General features: G+C 45.5%; 1 protein-coding gene across 9 annotated transcripts in view; it reads right to left on the bottom strand.

Annotated features, from left to right (window-relative positions):
* Positions 1–25,408, bottom strand: part of LOC105697544 (ankyrin-2) — an 87,605-nt gene that overhangs the window by 47,409 nt on the left and 14,788 nt on the right. For 8 of the 9 annotated variants that reach the window (XR_001103843.1, XR_001103844.2, XR_001103848.2 and 5 more), the window contains exons 2-14: positions 4,137–4,238; positions 3,455–3,587; positions 3,219–3,382; positions 2,964–3,119; positions 2,702–2,830; positions 2,375–2,572; positions 1,985–2,281; positions 1,615–1,812; positions 1,329–1,475; positions 1,071–1,220; positions 805–945; positions 516–671; positions 336–434 (exon numbers count right to left, since the gene is read on the bottom strand). Coding sequence is in view for 3 of the 9 variants with exons in the window: in XM_012420910.2 (XP_012276333.1) it covers positions 336–434; positions 516–671; positions 805–945; positions 1,071–1,220; positions 1,329–1,475; positions 1,615–1,812; positions 1,985–2,281; positions 2,375–2,572; positions 2,702–2,830; positions 2,964–3,119; positions 3,219–3,382; positions 3,455–3,587; positions 4,137–4,238 (2,070 nt within the window). In the remaining 6 variants the exon portion in view is untranslated. The remainder of the gene's footprint in view (positions 1–335; positions 435–515; positions 672–804; positions 946–1,070; positions 1,221–1,328; positions 1,476–1,614; positions 1,813–1,984; positions 2,282–2,374; positions 2,573–2,701; positions 2,831–2,963; positions 3,120–3,218; positions 3,383–3,454; positions 3,588–4,136; positions 4,239–25,408) is intronic. The other variant, XR_001103847.1, reaches the window with a different exon arrangement.

The raw sequence follows: 25,408 nt of genomic DNA, 5'->3' as shown, positions 1-25,408 counted from the left end.
ATCACATCATTAGAATAAAAGAATAAAAGGATAAAAGTATCCATTTAACATATCTCAAAAAACATCATACTTCAGGAATCATAGAATCGTTGAGGACAATAAGACTCACGGAAGTCGGAAAATTAATCCAAGTGCGCGGGGAAGACCGCGGAAAAAGCTCACGATTAAATCTCAACAAATGATTACTTCATTGCCAGTGAGTCAAGTGAACCGTTTCTTCGCAGCGGCAAAAAGTGGCGCAGTTACAGTGAACGAACTCTAATAATTTAATTGGATACACTTCTTGCTCTCTATTACCCAGAATCGATGAATCATTTTCTAGGGTCAAATCTCACCTTCGTCGTGGCATCGATTTCAGCACCATTCTTCACCAGAATAGAAGCCACGTTGACCTTGTCCTCTTGAGCGCACAAATGAAGTGCCGTAAGACCATTCTGCAAGGTACACGTTAATCGTCAGATGCCATGATACGAAGCTGTCATTGCATTAAGTCATCGCAATCATTATAAATTTACCTTTGCTCTGTGGTTTGTGTCTGCTTTGTGTTCGATAAGCAACGTAGACATGTCGGTGTGTCCCTCCTGAGCGCTCAAATGAAGCGGCGTGAATCCAGCCTTTGATTCCGCATTTGCCTTGGCTCCGTATTCCAGCAAAGTAGTCGCAATGTCCATCTGATAGGTCGAGTAAAATAGAAACAGTTATTTTACCGAACTAGAAACTGAACCATCTCTCTCCAACTCCGCATAATTTAGAACCAGCCATCGAGATCAGTATTCATTTTGTACACAGGATTAAACGTTTCACCTGGTTTTTTCGAGCCGCAATATGCAGAGGAGTGTGGCCATTTTTTGCCATGGCATGAGGCGAAGCACCCTTGTCGAGTAAAAGTAACGCCACGTTTTGATGATCGTAATGCGATGCGACGTGAAGAGGCGTTACTCCATTCTAAGGACGTTAGTCGAGCGAGCGAAGGCGAAAAGAAAAGAAATAAATTATTACACACAATTCCGAAGCGGCATTAAATCTTAGATACACACGTAAACATATCTCAGCTACGAATAAATGCCCACCTTTCCTTGAGCATCGACCGGGGCGTTTTTTTGCAACAAAAGCCTCGCAACGCTCATGTTGCCGTATTTAGCTGCCAAGTGCAGAGGAGTGAACCCTTTCTTCGTGGTTGCGGTAAGCGAAGCTCCGTTTTCCAACAAAACAGACGCAACCTGGATTTAAAAATAAACTCTCTTAGCAGGCGGGAATCGATTAAGAAAAGAACGGAGAATTCGCTGCGTTTACTCGATAAGTAGAGGAAGAAAATAAAAAAGTTTCACCTCTTCTTGCCCCTCCTTAGCGGCTATGTGGAGAGGAGTGTAAAGGTCTTTCGTGGTGGCGTCAACGTCAGCTCCGTGCTGCAGCAATAACATCACGATGTCGACGTTGCCCAGCCTAGAAGCGACGTGAAGTGGAGTTTGCTCCTCCTGAAAAAGGATAATGCAATGAAATAATAATACAAAGACTTCAGCTTCAAGCTCGCCCAAGCTTGGCGATAAAGCATCGAGGCGGATCACTCGTTCGAAACCCGATGCCGTAACCGTAGCATCGTTTCAAACAACTCACCCTTGCTCTGGCGTCAACCTGAGCTCCGTTTCTCAAAAGTATCCTGATAATATCGGTCTGATTAGCCCTAGCTGCCAAGTGAAGAGGCGTCTCCCCTCGCACCGTAGGTATGTCCGGGCTGGCCTCGTGTTGCAGCAAGTAGATCACGATGTTCATGCACCCCATGAAACTTGCGACGTGCAGCGGAGTCAGTCCCGACTGCAAGAATGAAATAGGACGAGCTCTAATCAGTTCCGACAAATTAATATCACAGGTAACTCTAGAGTATTTTTGTTTTACAATCTCTGCATTATCGGACATTATATGCTGCTAATAACTGATGATATCTGATTCCTAGCCTCAACATTTCTACACATAAAAGTTCCTTCACCTCGGTGGTAGCTTCGATGCTGGCCTTGTGCTTAAGCAGGAGCTCGACGACCTTTATCCTGTTCTTCTTACAAGCTATGTGCAAAGGCGTGAATCCATTGAGTGCCCTGGCATTGGGGTCGGCGTTTCTATCAAGCAAGAGTTTAGCAACTCGCACGTGGCCACAGTGGGCTGCCACGTGGAGAGCGGTCAAATAATCTACGGTGACTTCGTCGACAGGTGCTCTATGGTACAGCAGGATCCTTGCAGCATCCACGTGGTCCCCTTGAGAGGCCATATGCAGCGGTGCAAGGCCGTTCTGCAAGAGGAAACATTACCTCAAATTAACCCGACCCATTCTAGGATCTCCACTAATTTTAATGATCTCTTTATCATCAAGTCCATCGACAACCTTCGTCTTCGAGCCAATCGGCGCTCCCTTTTCTATGAGGATATCGACGACTTCGTGGTGTCCAGACCTGGCGGCGCAATGAAGCGGCGTCAAGCCGTCTCTCGTTTTCGCTTCGATATTAGCACCCTTGCTCATAAGGAGATTCACCATCTTGATCTTCCCCCACTTAGCTGCCACGTGCATCGGCGTAATGTTGTGCTGAAAATTAGGCAGAACGTTGAATTATTATAAAATATCTGCAACTAAAAGAAATTTGAAAATCAGTAGCACGGCGACGAAGGCAATTTCCCGTCTTTAGCTCGTTTCCAATAGACCAGTGAATCTTACCTTTGCCGCAAAATTGACATCCGCTCCTTTATCGTAGAGCAAGGAAGCGATTCGATCGTTGCCGTAGTGAGCGGCGATGTGGAGCGGCGTGAATCCACTCTTCGACGTCACGTCGGGATTGTGATCGTTCTGCAAAAAAAAAATATGAGTGAATATTGAGTTACCACCTTTGTCACTTAATACCACTGTTACAGGATTCTTCCCGCAATAATTAATACTTATTTCAGTCTATTTATAACGCGCCAATTAATGTAACAATTACCTGTAGGAGCAACGCCGCAGCCTTGCAGTCGTCCTTCTTCGCGGCAATATGGAGTGCCGGTAATCGAACTTTACCACGGGTATCGCTTTCCAGCAACACGGCAACAACTTTATCGTGACCCTGTTGCATAGCCACAGCCAGAGGTGTGAAACCATCCTGAATGAAAATGAATAAATAAATTAAAAATATCGACACAGTGCGAGGAACTCCATAGCAGAGTTTGATGGTTTATTTATCATCATCCATCCATCGCACCTCTGTTGCAAGGGTCTGATTAGCGCCTTTACTAAGCAGGAACTTGACGACGGAATCGTGGTTTTCTTGAGCAGCCATATACAAGGGAGTGAATCCATTCTGCGATTGTGCATTCACGGACGCCCCACGCTGAACAAGTAGCTGCACGACTTCCTCTTGTCCAGCTGAAACATAGATTCTCGATAAGGACCCCTGATTACTCTTGCAATTACTCAACGGAAACAAGGATCACCTACCAAGGGAAGCTATGTGCAGAGCCGTGTTTCCCTTCTTCGTGGCGGCGTCAACAATGGCCCCCCTCGTCAGCAACTCCCTGACGATCTCCAAATGGCCATCCTTGGCAGCCAAGTGCAAAGCATTCAATCCGTTCTGCAAAGGAGTCGTCACGTTTCAGTATTCCGAATTAATTAAATTACACCCCCATATCCTAAGTAACCCTAACAAAAATAATTAAAAAATAAATATCCGGCCTCTATCTACAGAACCCGTTAGGGTGGAATAATGTCGAGCTTCGTTAGGAATCAGTAAATATTTTCATTTTTCATCCGGGGGGTCCGAAGGTTTCCTTCCCTGCTGCTCCCCAACAGATTAACGACGAAATCATTTAAGGCGCGGCAATTTACGAAATCCTCGGTTAGCCTTTGATGTACTAAATGTTGTGGGTGTTTCGAACCATGTTGCACGCGTACAATCCTTTCATCCCTTCCCGGGGCCACTTTCCAACCCTAGGTTCAATCCTTTCCTCGTCGATGCCGGCAGAGCGAGTCTTTTGAGGAAGCTCGAATTCACGCGTACGCATCTCGCTAACGAGGGGCGACGAACTGCCTAATTCGCGTGAAGAGCTTGGATGTCGTTTACCCTGGCGTGTGATTTAAACATGCGTGGCCTCCCTTTTCTGTTTTTTAAATATCTGCTCACCGCATTGGACGCGTTGATGTCAACCCCCGATTCCAGATACTCTAAAACTTTCTCCAGCTGCCCCGCCCTGGCTGCCCTCAGGAACGCCGTGCTGGGATCGCTCTGCAACAAGAAAAATACATATAAACCATTAAAATATTATATCAAAGCCGTCAAAAATCTGTTCGGACGATTTATCAACAGCAGCAGCATTGAAGTATTACTTTAACAAATTTTTAGAGGATTTAGAAATCAGCAACGCGATATGAGAGTGTATATTTGTAATCACCATCTCGATTGGCACGGGGGTTAGTGGGCTCTAAAGTGGTTCCTTCGAACAATTCTCGACCAAAGAAGTCGATCCATATTAAACGAGTTCTTTGCTTGACGCGCTCCATACATGCATTAGATGCACCGGTGGAATGAATGATAATGACTGCAGAGACACGTTTATTGCAGCGAGCTCTGGTGATACTGTGGGAAATGGCTCAAGGAAAAGCTTCGACACGCGATAACCATAAAAATCCGCAGCGGGGCCATTATTTATCAAACTCGATCGATCTTCCGAGTATGACTTTGCGTGCCCAGCGAGTATCGTTACACATAGAGTCTGCATAGCGCAGGAAGTAATTTTACTAAAGAGAGAAAAAAAAAGAAAGGAAAAATTTACCACTTATCATATCTAACCTTTTTTTCTCAGTATTTACAGCTCTTTCCTCAAACATGATCCAAGTGGATTCCAGGATCGCGGATTTCTGAATTACGCGAATCCGAGGACGCAATCCCACTCCTGATAAGACTCGATATAAATATTTGGAAAGCCAACGAGAGCAATGAATGAATGAATTCATAGTGGCCTTATCAAAAGTCAGAAGCCCTCGTCAACGAGCTCGGCTGCTGAATATTAATTGTACTATCAATGAGTAAGAGAATAGTGTAAGGCTCGTACGCACGATTACGTATGCGCGAGTCAGCGGCATCCCTTATCAGTCGCTGAAAATATGTCGTACCGGCTTCCGCCTTTATTTCTCTGTAACCCATTTTTTTTTTCTTTTCAACCAGGAAGAGACTGATCTAACATGAAATTGAAAAATATTAAGGCTTAAAAAATATCGATATACGAACGTATGACTTAATTTCGTAGTCACGCAGCGTTATGGACTGTTCGCGTTCTTTTTCGAGAATTTTTTTTCTAATTTTGTTTTTTTCTGCATATCGTGATTCGAAAAGTACGCCCCTTTCGTGTCGTTCATTGGAATCGCAGGGTCCGCATTAAAGGAGACCTCATTCCAAAGGGTGATGTGCTTTGTCGGATAATGGCTACTGTATGGTTGGCACTTAGGAGTATATAGGATGGCGTGGGCGCCGTATAGTCTAGGGTATCGTTCCGGGGTGAGAGAACTCTCGTGCTGCCTGCGATCGTACTTGGGTAAAACGTGTAAAAACGTGTGAGCTCACCACCGACGTACGCGAGTGCACACCGTGCACCGAGACCACGTACCGAGCAACGAGCTCGTTCCCATACAACGCGAGCGTGGCAACGAGGCGTTACGTCCACCTGGAAAAATTGATTCCCTCGTAAAAAAAAACATTTTCCATGCCCTCCGCAATCCAATTCCCTACAAACATTGCAGAATAAAAATCATGACTGCGTTTCTATTCTCGATATGAATTAAAAATGACGTATGTATATGTTTTTTTATTTATTTTCGTTTTAATTCTCGTGTACGGCTAGAGGGAATTTCCTCGTCAGAAGATTCCTGGTTTACCAAAGAAAAAAGTCGGCGGATGACTCCGTACTTCGGACATCTTTTCCTTTTCTTTTTTTTTTTAAACGTACACCATCAGGGTAGAAAGAAAAGGCGGATGCAAGAATTATTTAAAAATGACACATTCGAGAATCGGGTTAAGTGCCTTGCTCGAAGGGAACCCTTGCATGAATTCCAAGTCTCGAATTGAGGTTAGGATAACATTGCAAATAGCCGGAGGAGAGTGGATATGCGCGAGTTTATTGGAAAGGCCATAATTGCAGGCTGCAGTTTATTTATATTTCCACGTGAAGGATCCCAGGCACGTGTTTCGTTTATAGATGTGTATATAAGGGTGTATATATGCGTGGAATCGATACTTCGCGGACACACCTCGTTATTTCAGCCAGAATCTATGTTTTCGATTAAACTATGCGTGCTTCTCTTCGGCACTTCACTTCTGGGCGGATCGAAATTCCAAATAACGTTTACGTGCAGAAAAGCACATTAATCGAGCCTCCCGATTTATTGCAAATAAACTGCCGAGCTGCGTAACACTTTTAGTATTTATCTTCCCCCTCTAAAATGCCGACGGCAGTTGGAACTAGGCGATAGGAAGATTGGAAATTGTAAACTGCATATCGGATCGAGAAGCGCGGCTCTGCTCTGCACGTCATAAAAGTCGAGGGAAAATTGTTGAAAAATAAAAATAAGGAAGGTGCCTATTGCCGAGTGTACCGAGGAACGATAAGGCAGCTGCAAATATTTTTCGTCTTGACGTCCCTGCTGCATTGTGCAGTGACTGGTCTGGGTTGACGTCAAGAGACTTTTGCAGTCCTGAAGGAAGGATTTATATCCCTTCAGATCCGCCCTAGAATCAACTTTTGCAAGGACACTTCCGAAAGTTGGACAAGTCCTTTAACTTTTCCTCTACGTAGAAGTATCGAACATTTTAGCATGCATCTTTGGGCTGCTCTCGAAACTCGTAGGGAGACTTCGGTTTGCTCAACCTAGTATTCGTTCCAAAGGCGGGCCGAGTAAATCCCGAGGCGTTCCATAAAGAAGAGAAACGGCTTCGTCGAAAAATGTCTATTTTCGAATGCGGCGCATAAAGGAAAGCCGAACACCCGATGATCCCGAGTGATTCCGAGCACGTCATCGGGTCAGAAATATTCCCTGAAAAATAATTGGCGGCCTTCCGGAAGTCCCTCTGCAAAACATGCACCGTATCCACTTTCAAAAAGCTTCCCGAAAAGTTCATATCCCCAAAGCGGCCGAGAACGTCAAAAATGACGCCCCACGTCGCTCGAAAACTGCCGGCGAAGAAACGGGTATACAATTCCCCTTTGTAGATGCATTTCGGAAAGAAAAAGAAAAAAAATCAAATATACTAAAAGAACCAAGAGAAGTATAAAATAACAGAAGTGCACCGTCTGTATTCTTTTCAGTGTGAGGCCACGTCGAAAGGTGTCTATTTCCGACTGCGTCGAGAAAAAGCAAAACAACCCACGACCCTGTCGAATGTTTCTCGACGTGACGTCAAGATTCGTAAGATGCAGCTCATTCGAGCCGAGTGCAGTCGTCTTGCGAACGGTGGATGCCCATTCTTCTTTCCTCCCTCGCGGCGTCTCTCTCTTCCTTCCGGAGACTCCAATGAGAGCGAGAGAGACGCCGGTCGGTCTCTTCGATGCTCCACGTGGTTTTGTACGGCCCATAAAAGATATGTTGCGGCGGGTCAGTCCTGGGTACTCGGTACTTACATCGAGGTCGTCCTCATTGTGCTCGCACCCGGCGAGTACGCGTTTACCCCCAGGGTTCCGAAAATAGAAAAGCCGGCTCTATTTCGGGCCGCATTGCGGGGGAATTGCTGCGATTCTGCGAGGGCATTACGCCGGCATTGCGAGGGCATTACGCCGGCATTGCGAGGGCATTACGCCGGCATTGCGCAGGGTATTACGCTGACATTGCGCAGGCATTTCGCCAGCACGCTCTGGATAAGAAAATTGCATAATTCGAGGGAACCCGAGACTCCCTAAGAATAAAACGCAAGTGACGTCGGGTCGAGATGCCGTTTTAATTATTTTTTGAAATTATAGAGGAAGCAGGGGTATGAGTAAATAGTTACCGAGAAATTACACTTCTTGCTTCAACGTGTACCATTGCAGTACCATTCGTCGGCGACCGGGTTGTTAATGCACGCCCTCGATCGTCTCGCGAGGAATAAGTCGTGTAAATATTAAGTACACAAGGGAATAATAGGTGTGTTTATCTCCGAGTTCGTTTGATAATCTCTCATCATGTTATAACGTGCAATTGACAACATTGTACTCGCTGTTGCAGCCAATTGCATGCCATAACAATTTGTTAATAAGTCCCAGTGCCGTCACGTGCGCGTGTTCGTCATTCGCTCCAATAAAAGTGACCGATTGACTAATACAAAGTAATGGCAATATTTAGATGAAAGGGAAGATAAAGGGACGAACGAAATTAATTATTCGGAATTTATTTCCGTATCACGTCGAAATCGGTGGGCCAGATTAAGTAGGAATAATTAACTTTCCAATTTCCGACACTTTAACTGGTCGGCGGTCCGCAATCGTCTATGTGCGCCAGGTTGTGTGTCTCCATCGTGGCTGATAAGCCGAACGATTCGATAAGGGGATCATTTATCGGCCCCAACCTATTTCGATTAAACGAAGGTAAGTCCGTGCCCTTGAACGTGGCCAAGCTAAACGAGGTCTGAGTATTCCGGAAAGGCTCGTTAAATCACTGCTCCCCCTTTACTTTATTATTCTTTGCCCTCTTATCGCGGCCGTTAAAAAGCTTAATCTCTAAATGCTATCCAACACTCGATAAGAATACAGGGTCGTTTCTGTCAACGGTAATTATAGATTATTAAAGGAAAAAAAAATCGGGTAATGTACGAGCGAGTATTCCGATTCTCCTTTCCGGGACTCCGTACCTACTCCACGTGACGAGCAATAATAAATGAAAATTACACTTCCGCGTAATCACGTGCAAATCGAGCGACTGCAAACACGTTCGAGCTTAAAGTCCATCCCCTGGACTGCCCTCGTAATGCCAGTCCGTCCTCTGTGCATAATAATTATCCGTTCATCGTTCGCTTCAGGTACGCGAACTTGACTTTACTCGCGCGCGAAATTGCCAGGTAAAAGTACGCCTTTACGTGTACGTGCACACGCTTTAGTGCTCCTCGGCTCTGATTTACGCCTGCAGGATCTAAAACCAGGGTAAAATTAAACGGTAGGCACTAAAGTTAGAAATACGAGGTCTTCGACTCATTGATGAACCCCGGAAGGAGGGAAGACTGATAATTAATTATTAAGAACTGTTGGAATTTAATAGAATAATTAATAGGAGAGGAATCGATTGAATTCTTTTACACACGATTTTGTATAGACGGCGCCTCGAATTCCTGTAGATTCATTAATAAATCTCGTCTTTGACACGCGTTGAAAAAAGCCACTGCGATAATACTCCCTATATCTCAATGTTCCGACCCGAGTGTCTCGGAGAAACAGAACTCGTAAAATCGTAACCGATACGAGATAAGTGTAATTAGCAAAGCTAATTGTCAGATTAAAGCGCGCCTCGCGAGCAGCTTTGCAGTTCCCTGGTGATACCGAGTATGCTCAAACCGAGGAATTGCGGGAAATTACGAGCACCGAGCACTCGTTCGAGCGATCCTACGCGATAGCTTTGTCATTTGTCTCGAGCCCGCGACTGACTTTATTAGACGCCGAAGAGCGAATGTCGTTTCCCACCTTATCGTCGAAATTAAACGTGCCAAATACGTATCCGCATTTCTGAAATTGAAAATACGGTAAGAAAGGTGGAATTAATTTCTTTCTTTTATTCGGCTGAAACTTTTTATTCCGCTAAAATCGGACGCTGAAGCGAAGGGACGCCTCGAATACGTCGTCGCGACCCTGACGAGCGACCAATTCATGACCCAGCAATTGAAGTTCAAGTGCTTAAGAGCGACTATGTGGAGGACTCGATGAATCACTATATGCCATTCGTGAGGCGTCACGTATGAGAACCCCGAAGAGGCCTGCACTCTTGTTCACACGTTTGCTCCTAAGTGCACGCACGGACAAGCCTTCACACGAATCCGTCGAATCAAGGACAAGATGCATTATTCTTTGCACTCGCCTCGGTTGCATAAGAGGGAATGACAAGCCGCTCGAAAGGCGAGCTCGACGACGATCGGCTCGAGATATGGCTTTAACTCCGTTAATTTATCATCCAACGAGTGGTTAAAAAATAATCTCCATCACAGAAGATACTTGAAAACCTGAAAATAATAAGCTGTAAAAATTAGGGAATAAAATAACTATCATACGATTACTTGGGAATAAGTTCTTAGTATAATCCAGTATTCTAAGTAAAAATCGGATTTGGAGGAATCGCGTGGGAAAATCTCGGAGTCCCGTATCGATGTCAATGTCAATGGATCGTGGAATAAATTGATCACATGGTAAAGTGCGACCCTGGAGCGGCACCTAAGCTACCAAAACAGTTTCGTAATGTCAAGGTGTGCGAACACTCCCACGCGAAATTCACGTACACAGCCAAATCGCGGGTAAATCCTGCAATCGATGACGTCCTCATCGAGACATGTCTATTTTTACTGGCCTGTTATTAAACACGTTGGGTAAGAGCGGGATGTCTATGCAAATTGCGACCGACCGGAACTACGAGTACCCCGGTCCAGGACTCTCTCGATGGGACGTCGTTTCGCCGAGGTCGTCATTTCCCAGCGGGAAATGCGCAAACAGCGTTTATGCACTAACATCGTTCAGACCGCATTGCTGCGGTGTATGCAAGTTGTTTAATGCAACTCGTTTGACAACGCAAACCGATCGCGGCGATGACGCTCACGTTGACACCACGTCTATTTCCGACTCTCGAGGAGACATAAAAATAGTCAATGAACAGTTATCGTCTCATTACGTACATCGGACATTACGTTCATCTTGATAACTGGTCTAAAATGTTATCGCAGATATTCTTAATATAATTTATTCCGGTGACACGGGTGCAAGTGCGCACCGTGAAAAAACATTGTAATTTTATAACCCTCATCGAAAGCTTCATTCGCACGTGGTACATTTTCAAATAAATCTCACAGATTCACGAGGAAAATGTAGATCACAAGTGTATACTGATTTCCTTTCATAATCTCGCCGAATTAAAACGCGGCATCGTAAACTTATAAATTCTTTCAGGGATCCATCCCGTCTCCGCCATCGGAGGCGTGAAATTGATAATTTTACTGCAAGCATTGAAAGTATGAATTTTATATGTGCCCTTCCAGTAGGATCAGTCGTCTCGCAAGGGAGTAAAAAGGTCAAATAAAATCTACGAAAGTAACGAAATTAATTCTTCGGTGAGGGTGTATTTGTGAGTCCTCGAGACGTGGTGCGCTTCGCCGAAGTTCGGCCAAGAATATGCCCCAACTTTGGCAGAGGCGGAGCATTGATCCCGGTCTCCTCTCCGAGAGCAGATCCGGTGGCTTTCAGCCATCGAGGGTCAAGGAAGAGGCTGAGACGAAGCCGCGTAAAGGCACTTTTAAATAATCCAGAGCGAGTCCCGTCCTCGCGCGACACGTCCGGCCCTTCATCTGGAGGGGGACAATCCGGCCATTACCGTCTGAAACGGAAGGGCGAGTCGCTCGCATGGGAACCTCCGTTTACTCTTCCGGAGGAAGAAAGGGCCCACCAACGTCGCAGAAAATCCCGGTCGATTTGTCCGTCACTCTTTGTTCCCGTTTCAGGGTCCGCCAAAGAAGTCGCGACGAAAATAGTCCGCCGTATGGTGAACGGATCTTCCCTTTCCTTCCGCTCTATTTTATTACGATTTCGCAGCCGATGTTAACCTCCACCTCGACTGAATGGAGGTCTCGAGGAGGCTGAAACGAGTGGGGCACTTCGGATTGGATCTGAATGCCCGGGTCAGTTGAATCACGACTTCGTTTGGCCCATGGACCTCGGCATTGTGGGGCGTCACCGTTCGGTCATCCTCGACTGCCGGAAGGATTATTATTAATTAATGGGTCGCCGTGTGCGTGTCCGAGAATCCAGTGTCCCACTTAAGTTCGCACCAGACGCGTGTTTCACGCCTTCAGCCCTGGCGAATCATTCCCGGAATATTTAACCCGACCTACACAAACCAAGGGCCTCCCACGAAATTGATGAAGATTATTAGAGTTTGTTTCTTTTTTACATCCGACGAAAAATTCTTACAAGAGGAGAAATGAGACGAACCTTTAATATATCGAATCAATTTCAATACCAGCATTTATGTACGCCAATTTACGGGTGCAGGTAGGTAGAGAGTTTTGGATTCTTCAAGTCTCTGGAACAGGAAACTGGGGCGGTCTTCCGTTCCGCAGAGTTCACCAAAATGGAGAAAAGGAAGCCCTGGCCGATAAGATCCGACCCCGTAAAAAGCAGGCTTACGAAATCTGGAAATCTTCTCGGCAAGAGCCGGATGCACGGGCCGATGGGATTTCGGAGGAATTATGCTTTGTGCGGACGGGAAATTATCACCGAGAAATTAAATCCGCACAGTGCATCCGACGTCGCCGGCGATATCAAGGATCAACGAGGTCGTCGCTCGCTAAATGCAGAGCACACGTTCCGGAACCTAGACCTTCCTAGAGCTCCTCTCGTTAGTATGTAAATGAGCCCTCGTTACCTGGACCTTGCTGCCTTTTTAAAAACCCTCTCGACGGGGTCCGACTTTCTAACGAGACTTTTATTTTCTGCGCGGTTACACCTCGAAAGAAAACAACGGCCGAAATGTCTACCAAAACATGCCGCATTTTTATATAAAACATGCTGCATTTTTATTCAAAATAGGCTTCGTTTTTATTCAGCGCTCGTTGCGATTAATTTTAATCGATCTCCTTTTTATCGTACTCATTTTTGGAGCAGTCTTAGTAAGGACTATCTAGATGGGTAACGTTGTGAATACAATTTTTTTTTTTTTCGTTTCTTGAATTACTGTCGCTCTCGAAACGCCCTGGAGAGGAACGACGAAGAGGCTGCGCGTAGGCTGAATAACGGTCTCGACGTTGGCTGTACTTTTACGTGCACGCCTTCCCTGGGCGATTATGCACTCGTTGCACGCGTGTGCCAAATAGGCACGTGATTTCGCACGCGAATGCCCGATCATGGCGCAGTCGGGGTGGCAGAATTCGTCGAGGCAAATTCTGCGTATGCGAGACGTGACGATGCCGGGCTGACGCGTGACGTCAGTGGAGAACGCAATCTCGGCTTGAAATTAAAAAAAAAAAAGGAAAAAAAAACCATGATTACGGAATAATTAATTCCTTACCGCGAGAGGATAGAGGGTGATAAGCGAGATAACTCGTATCTCGAAATTTCTGTGAAAATTTGGTCAAAGAATGGTTACCACTCGAAATTGTAGATAGAACGGTATCAGTAATGTAAGGAATTATTTCGCTAATAATAAATCTCAATTATTCCCGAGACGAGCTTCGAGGAATAATTAGTATCTTAATCCCGGAGGGAAAATGGAGGCTGAGAAGCGAAACTCGTATCTCGAAATTGCTGTGAAAATTTATTCAAACAATAGTTACCGCTTCAAACTGTAGATAGAACGGTATCAGTAATGTAAGGAATTATTTCGCTAATGATTCCCAGTTACTCTCGAGACGGTCTTCGGGGAATAATTAATTTCTTAATTCCAGGGGGAAGATGGAGGCTGGAAAGCGAGGAAACTCGAATCTCGAACTGTGCTCGAGGATGAGCACAGGTCGAGTTACGAGTTACTAGTGAATTAAAGAGCTCGCAGTCGGAAAGCGGTTTACAAGTTTACAGGGCGATGCTGTTCCCCGAGCGCGAGATTAATCGAGGAATTCCGGGACTCGCGATTGCGGTCAACGATAATTCCGCTCAATTTAACAATTGTCGTTTATTCTTAACACTTGGAGCATTTTCGAGGGGACCCCGTTGCCGACTAAGATGCGGCGAAAAAGAAAAAAGAACGGACCCTCCACTTGGAATAAAGATTACTCGGTTATCCCTACATTCTGGAGTATGATAAGAGTCGCGAGGAATTTCCAAGATATTTCTCTATCAATGCATCTCTATCGAAATGAGACAATTAAGAATTTCAGAGGATTATCTGGCTGCGTGGGACGCGGGGGGAAAGATGCCGCTTTTTAAGCTTCCCTTAATTGCCACTCTTAAATAAAATAAAGACAATTGCTAGTCGGCACATTAGTCGATTAAAGGCCTCTTGGCAGCTGGCAATGACTTTACACGACGTCCCGTCAGAAGCAGGGGAGTGTCAGGAAATTCCGGGAGTCGCGATTGCGGCCAAGGATAATTGCGGTAAATTTGACAATTGAAGTTTATTCACTCCCTCTCTCGCGTCGTCAGGCATCACGACCCAGATGTGTCAACGCCGAAGAGGATTCTGACGAGAGATACGAACTCGGCGCAAACGTCATCGGCCATATCATTATAGTTGAACGTTACTCCGTGGAATCGCACATTCCGTCGACATTAACCTCGAGTCGAAAAATCATTGTTAGTCAATCATCCCTTTCATTCCGATTTTTCATCGCCGGTGAACTTGAACCTGAAAAATCACCTATATTAAAAATCGCATCGAATACTTTCTCGTTAACAAATTTTGCCAAGATTAAAGTCGATTCGTTTAATTGATCCGTCGTTTCGTAACGGTGCCCGGTACGGATATAAGGGATCGGAAAAATTAGTTAACGCGATAAGGGAATTTTTTCCGGCACTTCGAAGTTTCCTCCGCGGGAAATTGCACGTCGGTGCGAAAACGCCCACTCGACTCGAGAGAGGCGGCTCTCGCAAAGGAAAGTACATAGTAAAGTACCCACTGTCGCAGTGCAGTTCGAGATGCTCGAGGTCCGGCAAATGCGGCTCTAATGGATGAGCAAATTAACCGAGCAATTCAGCTAACCATTTAATGCACTTGCAGTTCCGACTTGAGAGGCGTCACGGGTGCATCTCAAATGCATCGAGTCTTTTCCTCGTAATTTCGAAGTGCCGGAAAGTACCCACCGCGTTATCGTCAACCCCCATTATTTATCGACCCTTTTATGAACTGTGATAAATTTCACCAAAAGAGAAGGATAATTTCCTCGAAACTTCAGGGAGGAAATTCATTCGAGGAAAATATCGATACGTCGAGGCGATGCATGGCTGGAACGGCGAGTTGCTCGGACGAGGAGCAACGAGGAAGACCAGAAGGTGCACCGAGATGCAATTATAAACCTGCCCTGCGCGTCACTGGTATAAATAGAGGCCTCGGGGACGCCTCGGTGCGCACGCGTGCTCTTATTGTACTCGGTTCAGGATGACTGTGATTCCGCCCGACGCGATCCAAAACGCTCTGGATCGTTTGGAAAGAATCCAAAAAATGTTTACAAATTTCGAACCCGCCATTTAAACGGCCCCCGAAAAATTCGACGTACCGCAATCGGTGGTCACAAAATTGCCGAGCCCTCAAAAAATCAATGTTCTCGCAAAAATGTCCGATTTTTAAATCAAACCGCAATTTTAACGTCAATTTTCAAAGCGCCAAATAGTAGAAGAGACGAGGTCTGACTTTTCGTGGCTGATCCGAAACCTCCAGGTCACTCAGGGGGTTGCTTTAACAAAAACTTGAAAATTTCGCAATTCTGCTCATTTTCGACGCGCCGAAAAAAATGAAGTCCGACTCTTCGTGGCAATTCTGGAGCCTCCAGATTACTCAAGGGATTGCTTCAACGAAAACTTAACAATTTCGCAAGTTTGCCAATTTTTGTCACGCCAAAGAGGCGAAGAAATGAAGTCCAACTCTTCGGAGCCAATCTGGAGCCTCCAGATCGCCCAGGGGATCGCTTTAACAATAACTTTACGATTTCCTACATTCCCTGGCGATGCACCAGGCTAACTATAGGGTTCGCTCAGTATAGGCTAACTATAGTACCGTCGTATCCGACAGCTAGGAGAGAATCCATCCCGAGTGGAAGCCTGGGAATCCGTAGGTGGTCCCTCGGCGGTTCCGAGTTTCTATAGAAAGCTCGCAGTCAAAGACCCTTCCTGCCCAGGATTTCGGTCCCCCGGCGAAATCGCGGCGGATCCGCCGCATATAATCCGGCAAACCCCGATGGCCCCGATTCTCCCGGTCAAACGGAGCCCGAAAGATTATCCTAGCCCCCGCTTCCGAGATTTTCAAAAATTTCAAAAATACTCTAAAAAAATCCCGGACCCACTTAGAGGAACACTTCCATTTTCCTCGAGCTCGATTTCTCGACGCCAGTCCCTCTTCCGATAACGAGATACTCCTTCCAGCAATTTTCCTCTCCGAGGACGTGATCTCTCCTCCGGGGATCTCGACTTCGATCTCCCATTAAGGACGTCGCAGTCGAAGGACACCGGTGATCATCAAAGTCTCTTCTTGGAACGAGGTTGCGTTCTTGGACGACCGCAACGGTAACGACACAGGCTTTAAAGGCAATGCTGGATGCTATAACAGCTTCCACTGGGTATAACCTACATCTAGAATCCATCGAATTTAAGTCTCGTCGCCATCGAGTTCGAAAGGAAGATCCAAGAGATGATCCGTCTCGAAGCGACAAAAATGGCGCGTCGGAAATCCGAAAAAGAAGCGACAAGGACGAAGAGGTTGAAACGTTGACCTGAAATATGATCCGGGAAATTTTCTCAATTAAATTGTTTAAATTCTTTCCTTGGGTTTGCATTTTTTTAGAGCTCGCTTCGACGACGTCGGTGCGTCGGAATAAATCCAGAAATGTTTAGTGGGAACAGGGGACGCGACGACGACGTGGCTCAACTTTCTTGCCGGTTTCACTACTCTCACTGGTGCACGGGTTAAGAGGTATAGTCGGTCGCCGCTATACACGCAAGAGTATCAAGAGTTCGTTGACTGGTCGTAGCGTACTAGAAGCGAGGAAGAAGAAGGAGAAGGAGAAGAAGGTCGGCCCTGAAGCGTGACCGAACGCCAGGCCAACCAGACCTGCAACTCGCGTCCTGGACGAGCCGCACGAGGGTTACTCGCACGTTTACGTTGAAAGTTACACACGGACTATAACCAACGCGTATACCAACAACGTACAGTAGATTTTATACAAGTATCAGGTTTACGAATTAATCGGGTCCCAACATGCCTCCGTAGATCGAGAATTTGTAAAATTCGTCGCGGTTTTAAATAAAGCTCGAATGGACAACAAAAATTGTGCGTTTGTGCGTCTAGAGTGTCCAGGATGATTACGATGATTCCAGGAATTACGATGAAGAGCGTACGAAGATCAAGAAAACGTGAACGCCGCGCGGTGAGAAAATGGCGTAGGGTCGCGTCTCGTCAGCTTCCCTTTTAGCAGCGACGCGTCCTCTTATTGAATCGAGCGCGATTCAACGAGCGTGCCGTGCACACACCAGCGAAGCTTCGGTTGGCAAGCGAATCCTCCCTGCCATTGCCACCGGTCGCTCTTGACCCAATGCAAGAGCGTGTGGTGACATCGTTTCTTTCACGGGGCAAGAGCGCGCGGTCCCGAGACCCATTCTCCCGCTTTTTCTGCAACCTCGCTCGAAATGATTTAGCGTTCGCGCACTTTCAGCTCCTCTTTCTCATATTTTCTTTCACAGACGGCCGAAACGTGAGCCGAAACGGAGCGCGAGGTACGTATACCGAGCGGGAGGGCGCCGCCATCTTGGACGCCTCCAACGGTACCAGCGGCCGTCGAAGACTGGAGAACACGAATTAATCGTTACAACCGTTATCCAAACTGCAAATTTCGGATTCCTCTGGTACGCGTGCTATAAAAAGCCTACTACAACTTATGTAAAATCCCTGGCTACGGTTTCCTTCTCTTGTACACTTTTTTTTCTTTTCATTAATTAAAGGTTCTACGACAGCATGGTCCGCACCAACTGCGTTATCCTTTCTTTTCCGGGGACCCTGGAGTACACGTCGCGTCCGCTTAGTCCTTCGTTGCACCCAGTGTTCCCTTTAATTATATAAAACCACGACGTCCCAGGTCGAGCATGTAAATCGATGGTGCCCACCGTACGTAGGCGGACACGGCACCATGGCGGAGGTCCCCGTGCATTGACCCGTCTCGGCGAAGACACGAGTGCGCGCAAAGTTGCACAATCCCGGGCCCGTTGTGTCACGTTCGCGCGTAATGCAATATTTATTTGCGCCGTGGACACTCGACACCGCCTTTACCGTCGTCCTCGACCGCGTCCAGGAACGTTCGATCGATTCGATGGAAATGCCCCGGCCCGGCGTCGGCCCCTCCTAACTTCCCTCGCGAATTGCACAACCCGAAATCAGGCCGTTCGAAAAATCTCAAAAATATAGAATAACCATCTACGTTATCCCTGCCGTTATTAGAATCGATATACATCATGTGTAGATTTCATTTCAGAAGGACCTCAAATTCTCGGAGTTTATCCTCCACTTTCCTCGAAGCCGGCTCGCGTTAGAGTGGAAAAATTCGCGCGAGCAAAAGTGGAAACATTGTTGCATATGGATTATTCCCGTTGGTCCGCACGTATGCCTGGTCAGTGATAAAGAGCCGGTTAAATCACCAGTCCGCGGAAATCGCGTCCTTGGGCGTTAGAATCCGAGCTATGCACTCCGGGATTTGCATACGACAATTCTCTGTCGCCCCGGGAACGGCGGGGAGCTTCTAGCGTTGCGTGCCATCGGAATTTCTAGGTTAGGATTACCATCGACGAATAGAGTGAATTCCGATCGGACCCGCGGATCGACGTGTAAGGCGAAATCCTTGCCGATAAAAAGAAGAAGAAAAAAAAAAGAGTTCACTCCAAGAATCTCCTCTTATTCAGCTGTAAAATTTAACGTCGCTGTAGAAATTGCGAAATATGAAAATCGGGCCCTTGGAGATTCCGCAATTTAGAAAGTCCGAGCGAAAGGATGATCGGAGAGATCCATCACCCGATGGACCGAAGATCGAAGATTGGTCATAGATAGATTCTGTCTTAGATAAGATGATGAATCGAGATATCACCCGATGAATCCCATTTTGATTCGGTTAAATCTCCCAGCGAAATCATCTATCAGTCGATAAGACCCGTGAGCTTTATCGTCTCACCAGGCCGGCGTTTATTCGTCTGACATAACGTCGATCTGGTCGATCCTTATCACGAGTTGTACCAATTATCGGACTCGTCAAATCGAAGACTGGACGTTTCTTCGACTCTATTTACGTCCTGGAAAGACCAAACCGACGTCATGAAATATTCCGTCGGTCTGATTTCGAGGATCTCGACTCGTGAAAATCAAAACAAAAGCGAGATGTTTCTCTCGGCGAGCGTTCCGGCATCTCGACGTGCGACCTCGTTACATTTCGGTAAACCAGGAAATGACGTCGGCGGACAAAAGGGACCTAAACGCGGGATGATACGTCCCAGAGACTCTCGTTCCAGAAAGAGCGAACGCTCCGCTGGATATCTCTGAATCACCGACAAAAATATTTCCCATATTCGACGAGAATTCCTGGTAATAATTTAGCGGATTATTTTACGGCCTGCGTTTTCCCTTTCGACTCCTTTTTCGGATGCGCACCTCGTGAGACCAGTTTTAGTCGGTCTTTTTTCCCGAACGACAGAGAGACCAAAAGCGGAAAACCAGTCGGCTGGACAATTTCTCCTTCACTTTACAGAAACCCAGGTACCGGTATAGACTCTATTCAGAAGAAGCGATTCGATAATCACCTTTAAAAAGAAGAAAAAAAAAACAAATCAGCGACCGATTATCGCAGATCATTTCATATTTTCCCGTTACGCTCCTCGATTTTTTTGGCCGAGAAACGTCATTGTCAAAAATCGCCGGACAAGTGAAATGCATTCTCCAATCTCTGAGAATGATGTTAAGAGACGGCTTACAATTTATGTCCCGCTCTTCGAGCGGCAGAGTGCGATCAAGATGACGTTACCATTTCTTTTTTATTCTCCTATTCATCGCAATGCCGGAAGGCGGGCGATTAATAAACGTCGTGCCGTATGGTTTCTTTTTTTTTTTCTCGAAGGGGGGGGCGGATTTATAGTAATAATACCGGTCTGGAAGTCGGATGGTTGAATCACTCGGCGATCTCTGAAAATAGACGCCGAGACCGAGCACGAGGTTCAGGTGAAGAGACGCAACGAGAATAGTCATGGACGAGAGCCAAATAGATTTCTAATCGTGGGTTAACGTGACTTTGACCAGCACAACTCTCGGCATCGTGTTCCAGCTTCAAAGACGACGAGGATGCTGAAAACGAGAAATGCAATGGACGAGATATCTAATGAACATAATTTTAAGTAATTTTAAAGACTTTTTCCCTGGGGTATTAAAAAAAAAAAAAATAGATTGCACGTATTAGACGCGATCTACAGCTAATATTTTTATCAAGGAAGCCGACCAGTCGTCGTCAGTGATTATCGAATTACCTTTCGGTAAGGTGTAAAAAGAGGTGAAGGCCAGTGAAAGGGTTAATTCACGGGCGAAACTCGTCCCCGGGTTTGCTCGTTTCCTTAGCGATAATTACGCGGTGTGTGCCGAGCTTAATTCGAGTACTCCTTTCGGGTTGGCGAATCACGAAAAACCGAAATCCGCCGGAAATTCTCAAGGACCCTTGCACGGTAATCAGCGTTAAATTGCGTGACACGTGAATTCTGCACAGCGGAATGAAAAATACCCGACAATGTATCCTGTAATCGGCATCGAAATACGTGGTACGCACATTTTACAATCCGGTATAAAAATTACAATGAACGTATATGATAATAAAAATTGAAATAACGCGACACGTACATTTTGCATCGGGGTATAAAAATACTGACAATGAGTAGCGTAATACGGATTAATAAAGGAACGAAGACCGCGAAGGAGAGGTGAGATCATAAATTAATTGCAGGAAGACGTGACGGGTAATGAGATCGAAATTGAAGTTAAAATCGAGGCGCATTGCGCAAGTGCCGAGGAAGTATAAGGAAGGTGACATCACGGATCCATCGTTCATTAAGAGAAACTCATTTGTCATGCAGGAAGCGAAAGGCAAACACGTAGTAAGAGGTTAAGAGTGAACGTGGTTAATTAGCATGTTTTAGGTGGGCGCTTAAAAGCTCTCATCGTGGATGGCGTCTTGGCACCTTGGCTGTCAACGAAATGCCACCATTCGAGGTCAAAGCCTCTGGGCGGTCATTACGTTCTCGCTTCTCTTGCATAACTTGCAGCACACTCGGCGATTAGTGACGTGGGATAGGGACACGTCGAAGTGCACGTAACGCCTCTCGTTACGACTCATTCACGTCCGAGTCACCGAGAGTCTCGATTTGAACCCCATTTATTTACATAATTTTCGAATGTCGAAAAAATAAAAAAAAATTCTCCCACTATAAATCCCGAGCAGCAGCATAAAAAGCCAAACTGGACGCGCCTCGACGCCTGATAATGAAAGCCGTTTTTCAAGGCAAACGTGTACAATCGAAAAGAATTAGTTGAACGATTGAAGGTAATTTTTATATTCTAGAGATCTAAGTAAGGAAATTTAATTTCGATTGGGAGGGTTAATGGAATTTAATTAGGACTTATTTATGAAAGAATGGGCAAAGACGGTTAATGGAATTTAATTAGGACTTATTTATGAGAATATTAGCGAATACGGTTAATGGAATTTAATTACGACTCGTTAATGAAAAATGGACAAAGACGGGCCGGGCTGACTTCGGATCAGCTGATCGCCACCGTAATCGGCGCATTCCGTGGTTTGTAATTCGAGGGGAAGACGGAAGAGAGTGACGGTCCGACTTCGGACCAGTCGTGCAACCACCCTGAAAACCACCGAGTTGCGTGCAACCAGTTAAACCTACACGGAGATCAATAAAGTTGCTCTCTCTTCCGTCAAGGTGGCCACTAGCAACCTGCCTCACCTTATGTAGGTCATAGGCGTTCCCACACGCGATGTCACGAATACAAACACGTATATACACCCGCCCATTTGAATATACACCCTTGTACACGGTACGTACCCTGAAAACAGGGTAAAAAAACCAACTTTTAAGATCGACCGCGGATTTCTACACTTTCCTTTCGGTCCCTTTAAACTTTTCCCCAGATCTCGGCGTTCCTCGAATTTTTTTGGCGCAATTTTCCTCTTCTTCTTTTTACGTCCAGCGACAAAGTGCCTCCGGGCACTTTCGGCGATACTCGACAATACGTAAACCCCCGTCGCGCGTTTCTGTAAAAATTTCAGAAATATCCCACACAGCAGGCTTTTCACGGCGAGAGAGATTTAAATGCCTCTTGAAATACTAAAGGGTGAGGTAGGTCGCGTGCATAAACTTGTCCCAAATTTACAAGCCGGATTTATGTGCAGGTTCAATTTTGTACGTACGCGGTGTATTTGGTACACGGGGCCGAAATACGAGTCCCTACCTGGCGAATTAATTTTTCCAGGGAAATATTTCCATCGAGGAAGTGGAAATTGTACCGATCGGAGAGTAGGTCAGGCCTGAACGGAAAATGCCTATGGTGGAGGTCCTGGGGGAATTGGGCGGGTCGAAAGGTCGAGGTTATAGGGATCCCTAGAGATCATGGGGTGTAACCAGGCGACAGATGGCGTTCTGAAATACAGGGATGAAGGACGAGCCGAAAGAAGGATTTTCTTTATTTTGAAGATACATTTTTATTTCAATTTAACACGTAACATTTTATGACGTAAAAATTTATGACGTAATATTTGTATTTTTGTTCATAAAATACCTCGATAGAATTTCGAGCCAATTATTTAAGGTCTCAAAATGGAGGTGAAATTTATAACGTAAGGTATGGAGTTTAAAATTCAGGGACTCGAAATTCACAAAACACGTAATTAGCACGAGAGTTACTTTGAATTCACGTTCATTAACTTTCGGTTATTGAAACGTTAGAGCAGAGAATATTCGAAAAATGTTCATTTCGTAAAGGTAGAGGTGCTGGTTTTAGGCAACCGAATTAAAATTTCAACGACTCCCGAGTTTCAAGGTGTAAGAGTATAAGTACACATGTACATACCTAGAATGGAGATGCGAATGAAAGACAACCTTTTTAGGTAGACGTTTTTCGATGAAGTTAATTTCATAGTTTCCATTCGAATCCCCGTTCGCCCAATCCGGCGATTGAGATTTTTTTACCGCCGTTTCCCATTACCGACTACAATCGATTTCCACGTTATAAAAAGTTTTCCCATTTACGCAGAGGAGAGAAGGGGGACGAACGAGTGTTTTCGATCTGCGTCGATGAAAAAGCAATCGGCTAATTGCGTCGGAGATTGCGTATTTGATAAGTCGACCGCAATGGAGACGATAAATTCGCGTTGACGAATGGCGAGATTATTTCAATTAAAAAAAAAATATAATTTAAACCGGGATTTAACAAATATTCAGACTGCACCCGTCCTTTCCGAATTTAATTTGCTCCAGATTACGTGACTTCAAAACATCTGAATTTCACTCCTGGGAATGAAACGCACGGCGATGAAATCCGAGGGGAAATCAATTTCGGTATCTTATCGTCGAAAGCTGCGGTCGACTTCGTTTCACTCCACCGTCCCAAGAAATCAGGAAAGGACGAAAAAAGGTTCGGCTCAAAGATTGGACCGCGGATTAAAGTTCGAGGAGCTCTATGGACGCGAATTCCCTCGATTGCGTTTCCCCGTAAAATTGATTTCGCAAACATTTCCCGTCCCATCCAATTGGCGGTTGCAATTTGGTCCTGACCCCTGTCTATTGCCAATCACCGCCGATATCGAGGATTTATCGAATACAAACTGCTCCATTTTCCCTCAGGTTCCCCGGAAACATTTTGAAATGCCTCACGTGTACTGAAAAAAGAAATTCATTGAACCAAAGAGATAACTCTTTAAATAGTACGAAATAAATATTTTGTTAATTCGAAGAATAATCATTTGACTCGAATAAACTCAAATAAATTGTCATCATTCCAAGAGATTTTTCATCCAGTGTATTCCAGTTTACTTGAGGCACTTATTCTTTGCATTAACAAAATATTTCTTTGGTACTAAAAACATTTCTTCGGTTCAATGAAATTTTTTTTTTTTTTTCAGTGTAGCATTTCACAAATTATTCACGACCGAATGAATTTCCAGCTCGGCAGGGACGACCCTTCTTCAGGGCTCTCCCCTAGTGCGCAGCCTTTCCTTCTCGAATCCCGTCGTAAAAAGCCTTGAAGAAACGTAACTTCGTTAACGTCAAGAACCTTGAACGTCTGACCTATATACAGTGTCTGTTCTCCTCGAACGTTTACGGGCCATTTCTCGAGTCGGGTTGTGACCCACTTCCGTTCTTAAAAAGGCCCTCCAAGAGAGGATGCAGTACTGGACCAATTGGCTGCGACGATCGGATGGGCGCAAGACGAAATTTTCCATTATAATTTCTCCTAAAAATCCTCAAATTATCTAGATCGACATTTTTCAATTCGGCCGTCTTCTAAAATTATCGAGATGTGATTAACTCCAGAGAATCGGCACAATCCGTCCATAAGATCATGCATAAATGTCTCATCGTGGGGATGAAAAATACCGGGGAAACTCGTTTCTCCAGGAAAGTGGCAAAAGAGACGCCGAACGTCACATTGTCTCCCATCCTTGAACATTTATGGGGCGTATCTCTCGAGAGGGGTCGTGACCCACTTCCTCCGTTGAAAAGAACGAAGATGTCGCTGGACCGGATCAATTGGCGCCGCCCGGATGCTGGAAACGCATCCATCAATAATCAGGTCTCTCGCCAGACCCGGAGGAATTTTCCAAAATTCTACAACCACCCTAGATCTCCTCCGTTTCCGCTAAATCTGCACCATTTTCTCCCCCCATTTTAAATGGATGATTAAATATCAACAGTACGAGTTTTATTTTTTTTTCATTTCGAAATTATCTCGAATTAAATATTGACATTTAATTTCTTTACTCAAGTTGGCCGACTTCTGGGATTAAAAGGGACACCAGCGAAGACGCTGGACCGGATCAATCGGCGTCGTCTCCCTCCGAGAGGAAATGATCCGACACCGGGAGATCGTGTTCGTCGACCCACATCGCTCTCCCAAATCAGCTAACGAGACTTTATTTTTTTTTTATTTCGAAATTATCTCGAATTAAATATTGACATTTAATTTCTTTACCCAAGTTGGCCGACTTCTGGGATTAAAAGGGACACCAGCGAAGACGCTGGACCGGATCAATCGGCGTCGTCTCCCTCCGAGAGGAAATGATCCGACACCGGGAGATCGTGTTCGTCGACCCACATCGCTCTCCCAAATCAGCTAACGAGACTTAACGACACGTTCCAGGGGTGAACGGGAGCATTAAATAATATTAATCCTCGTGGATCATCCATTCGGACAGCTGGAATTGGGACCTCTCCCTTGATTTCCTCCGTTTTACCCGGGGCGGAATTATTGCGCTGCTTCCTGGCCGATAAATCACCAGGAACCATCAATGACGTA

The sequence above is a fragment of the Orussus abietinus genome, unplaced genomic scaffold, assembly GCF_000612105.2.
Source record: "Orussus abietinus isolate OABI.00-Male unplaced genomic scaffold, Oabi_2.0 scaffold39, whole genome shotgun sequence".
Taxonomy (NCBI): domain Eukaryota; kingdom Metazoa; phylum Arthropoda; class Insecta; order Hymenoptera; family Orussidae; genus Orussus; species Orussus abietinus.
This window is presented reverse-complemented; position numbering and strand designations above follow the sequence as displayed.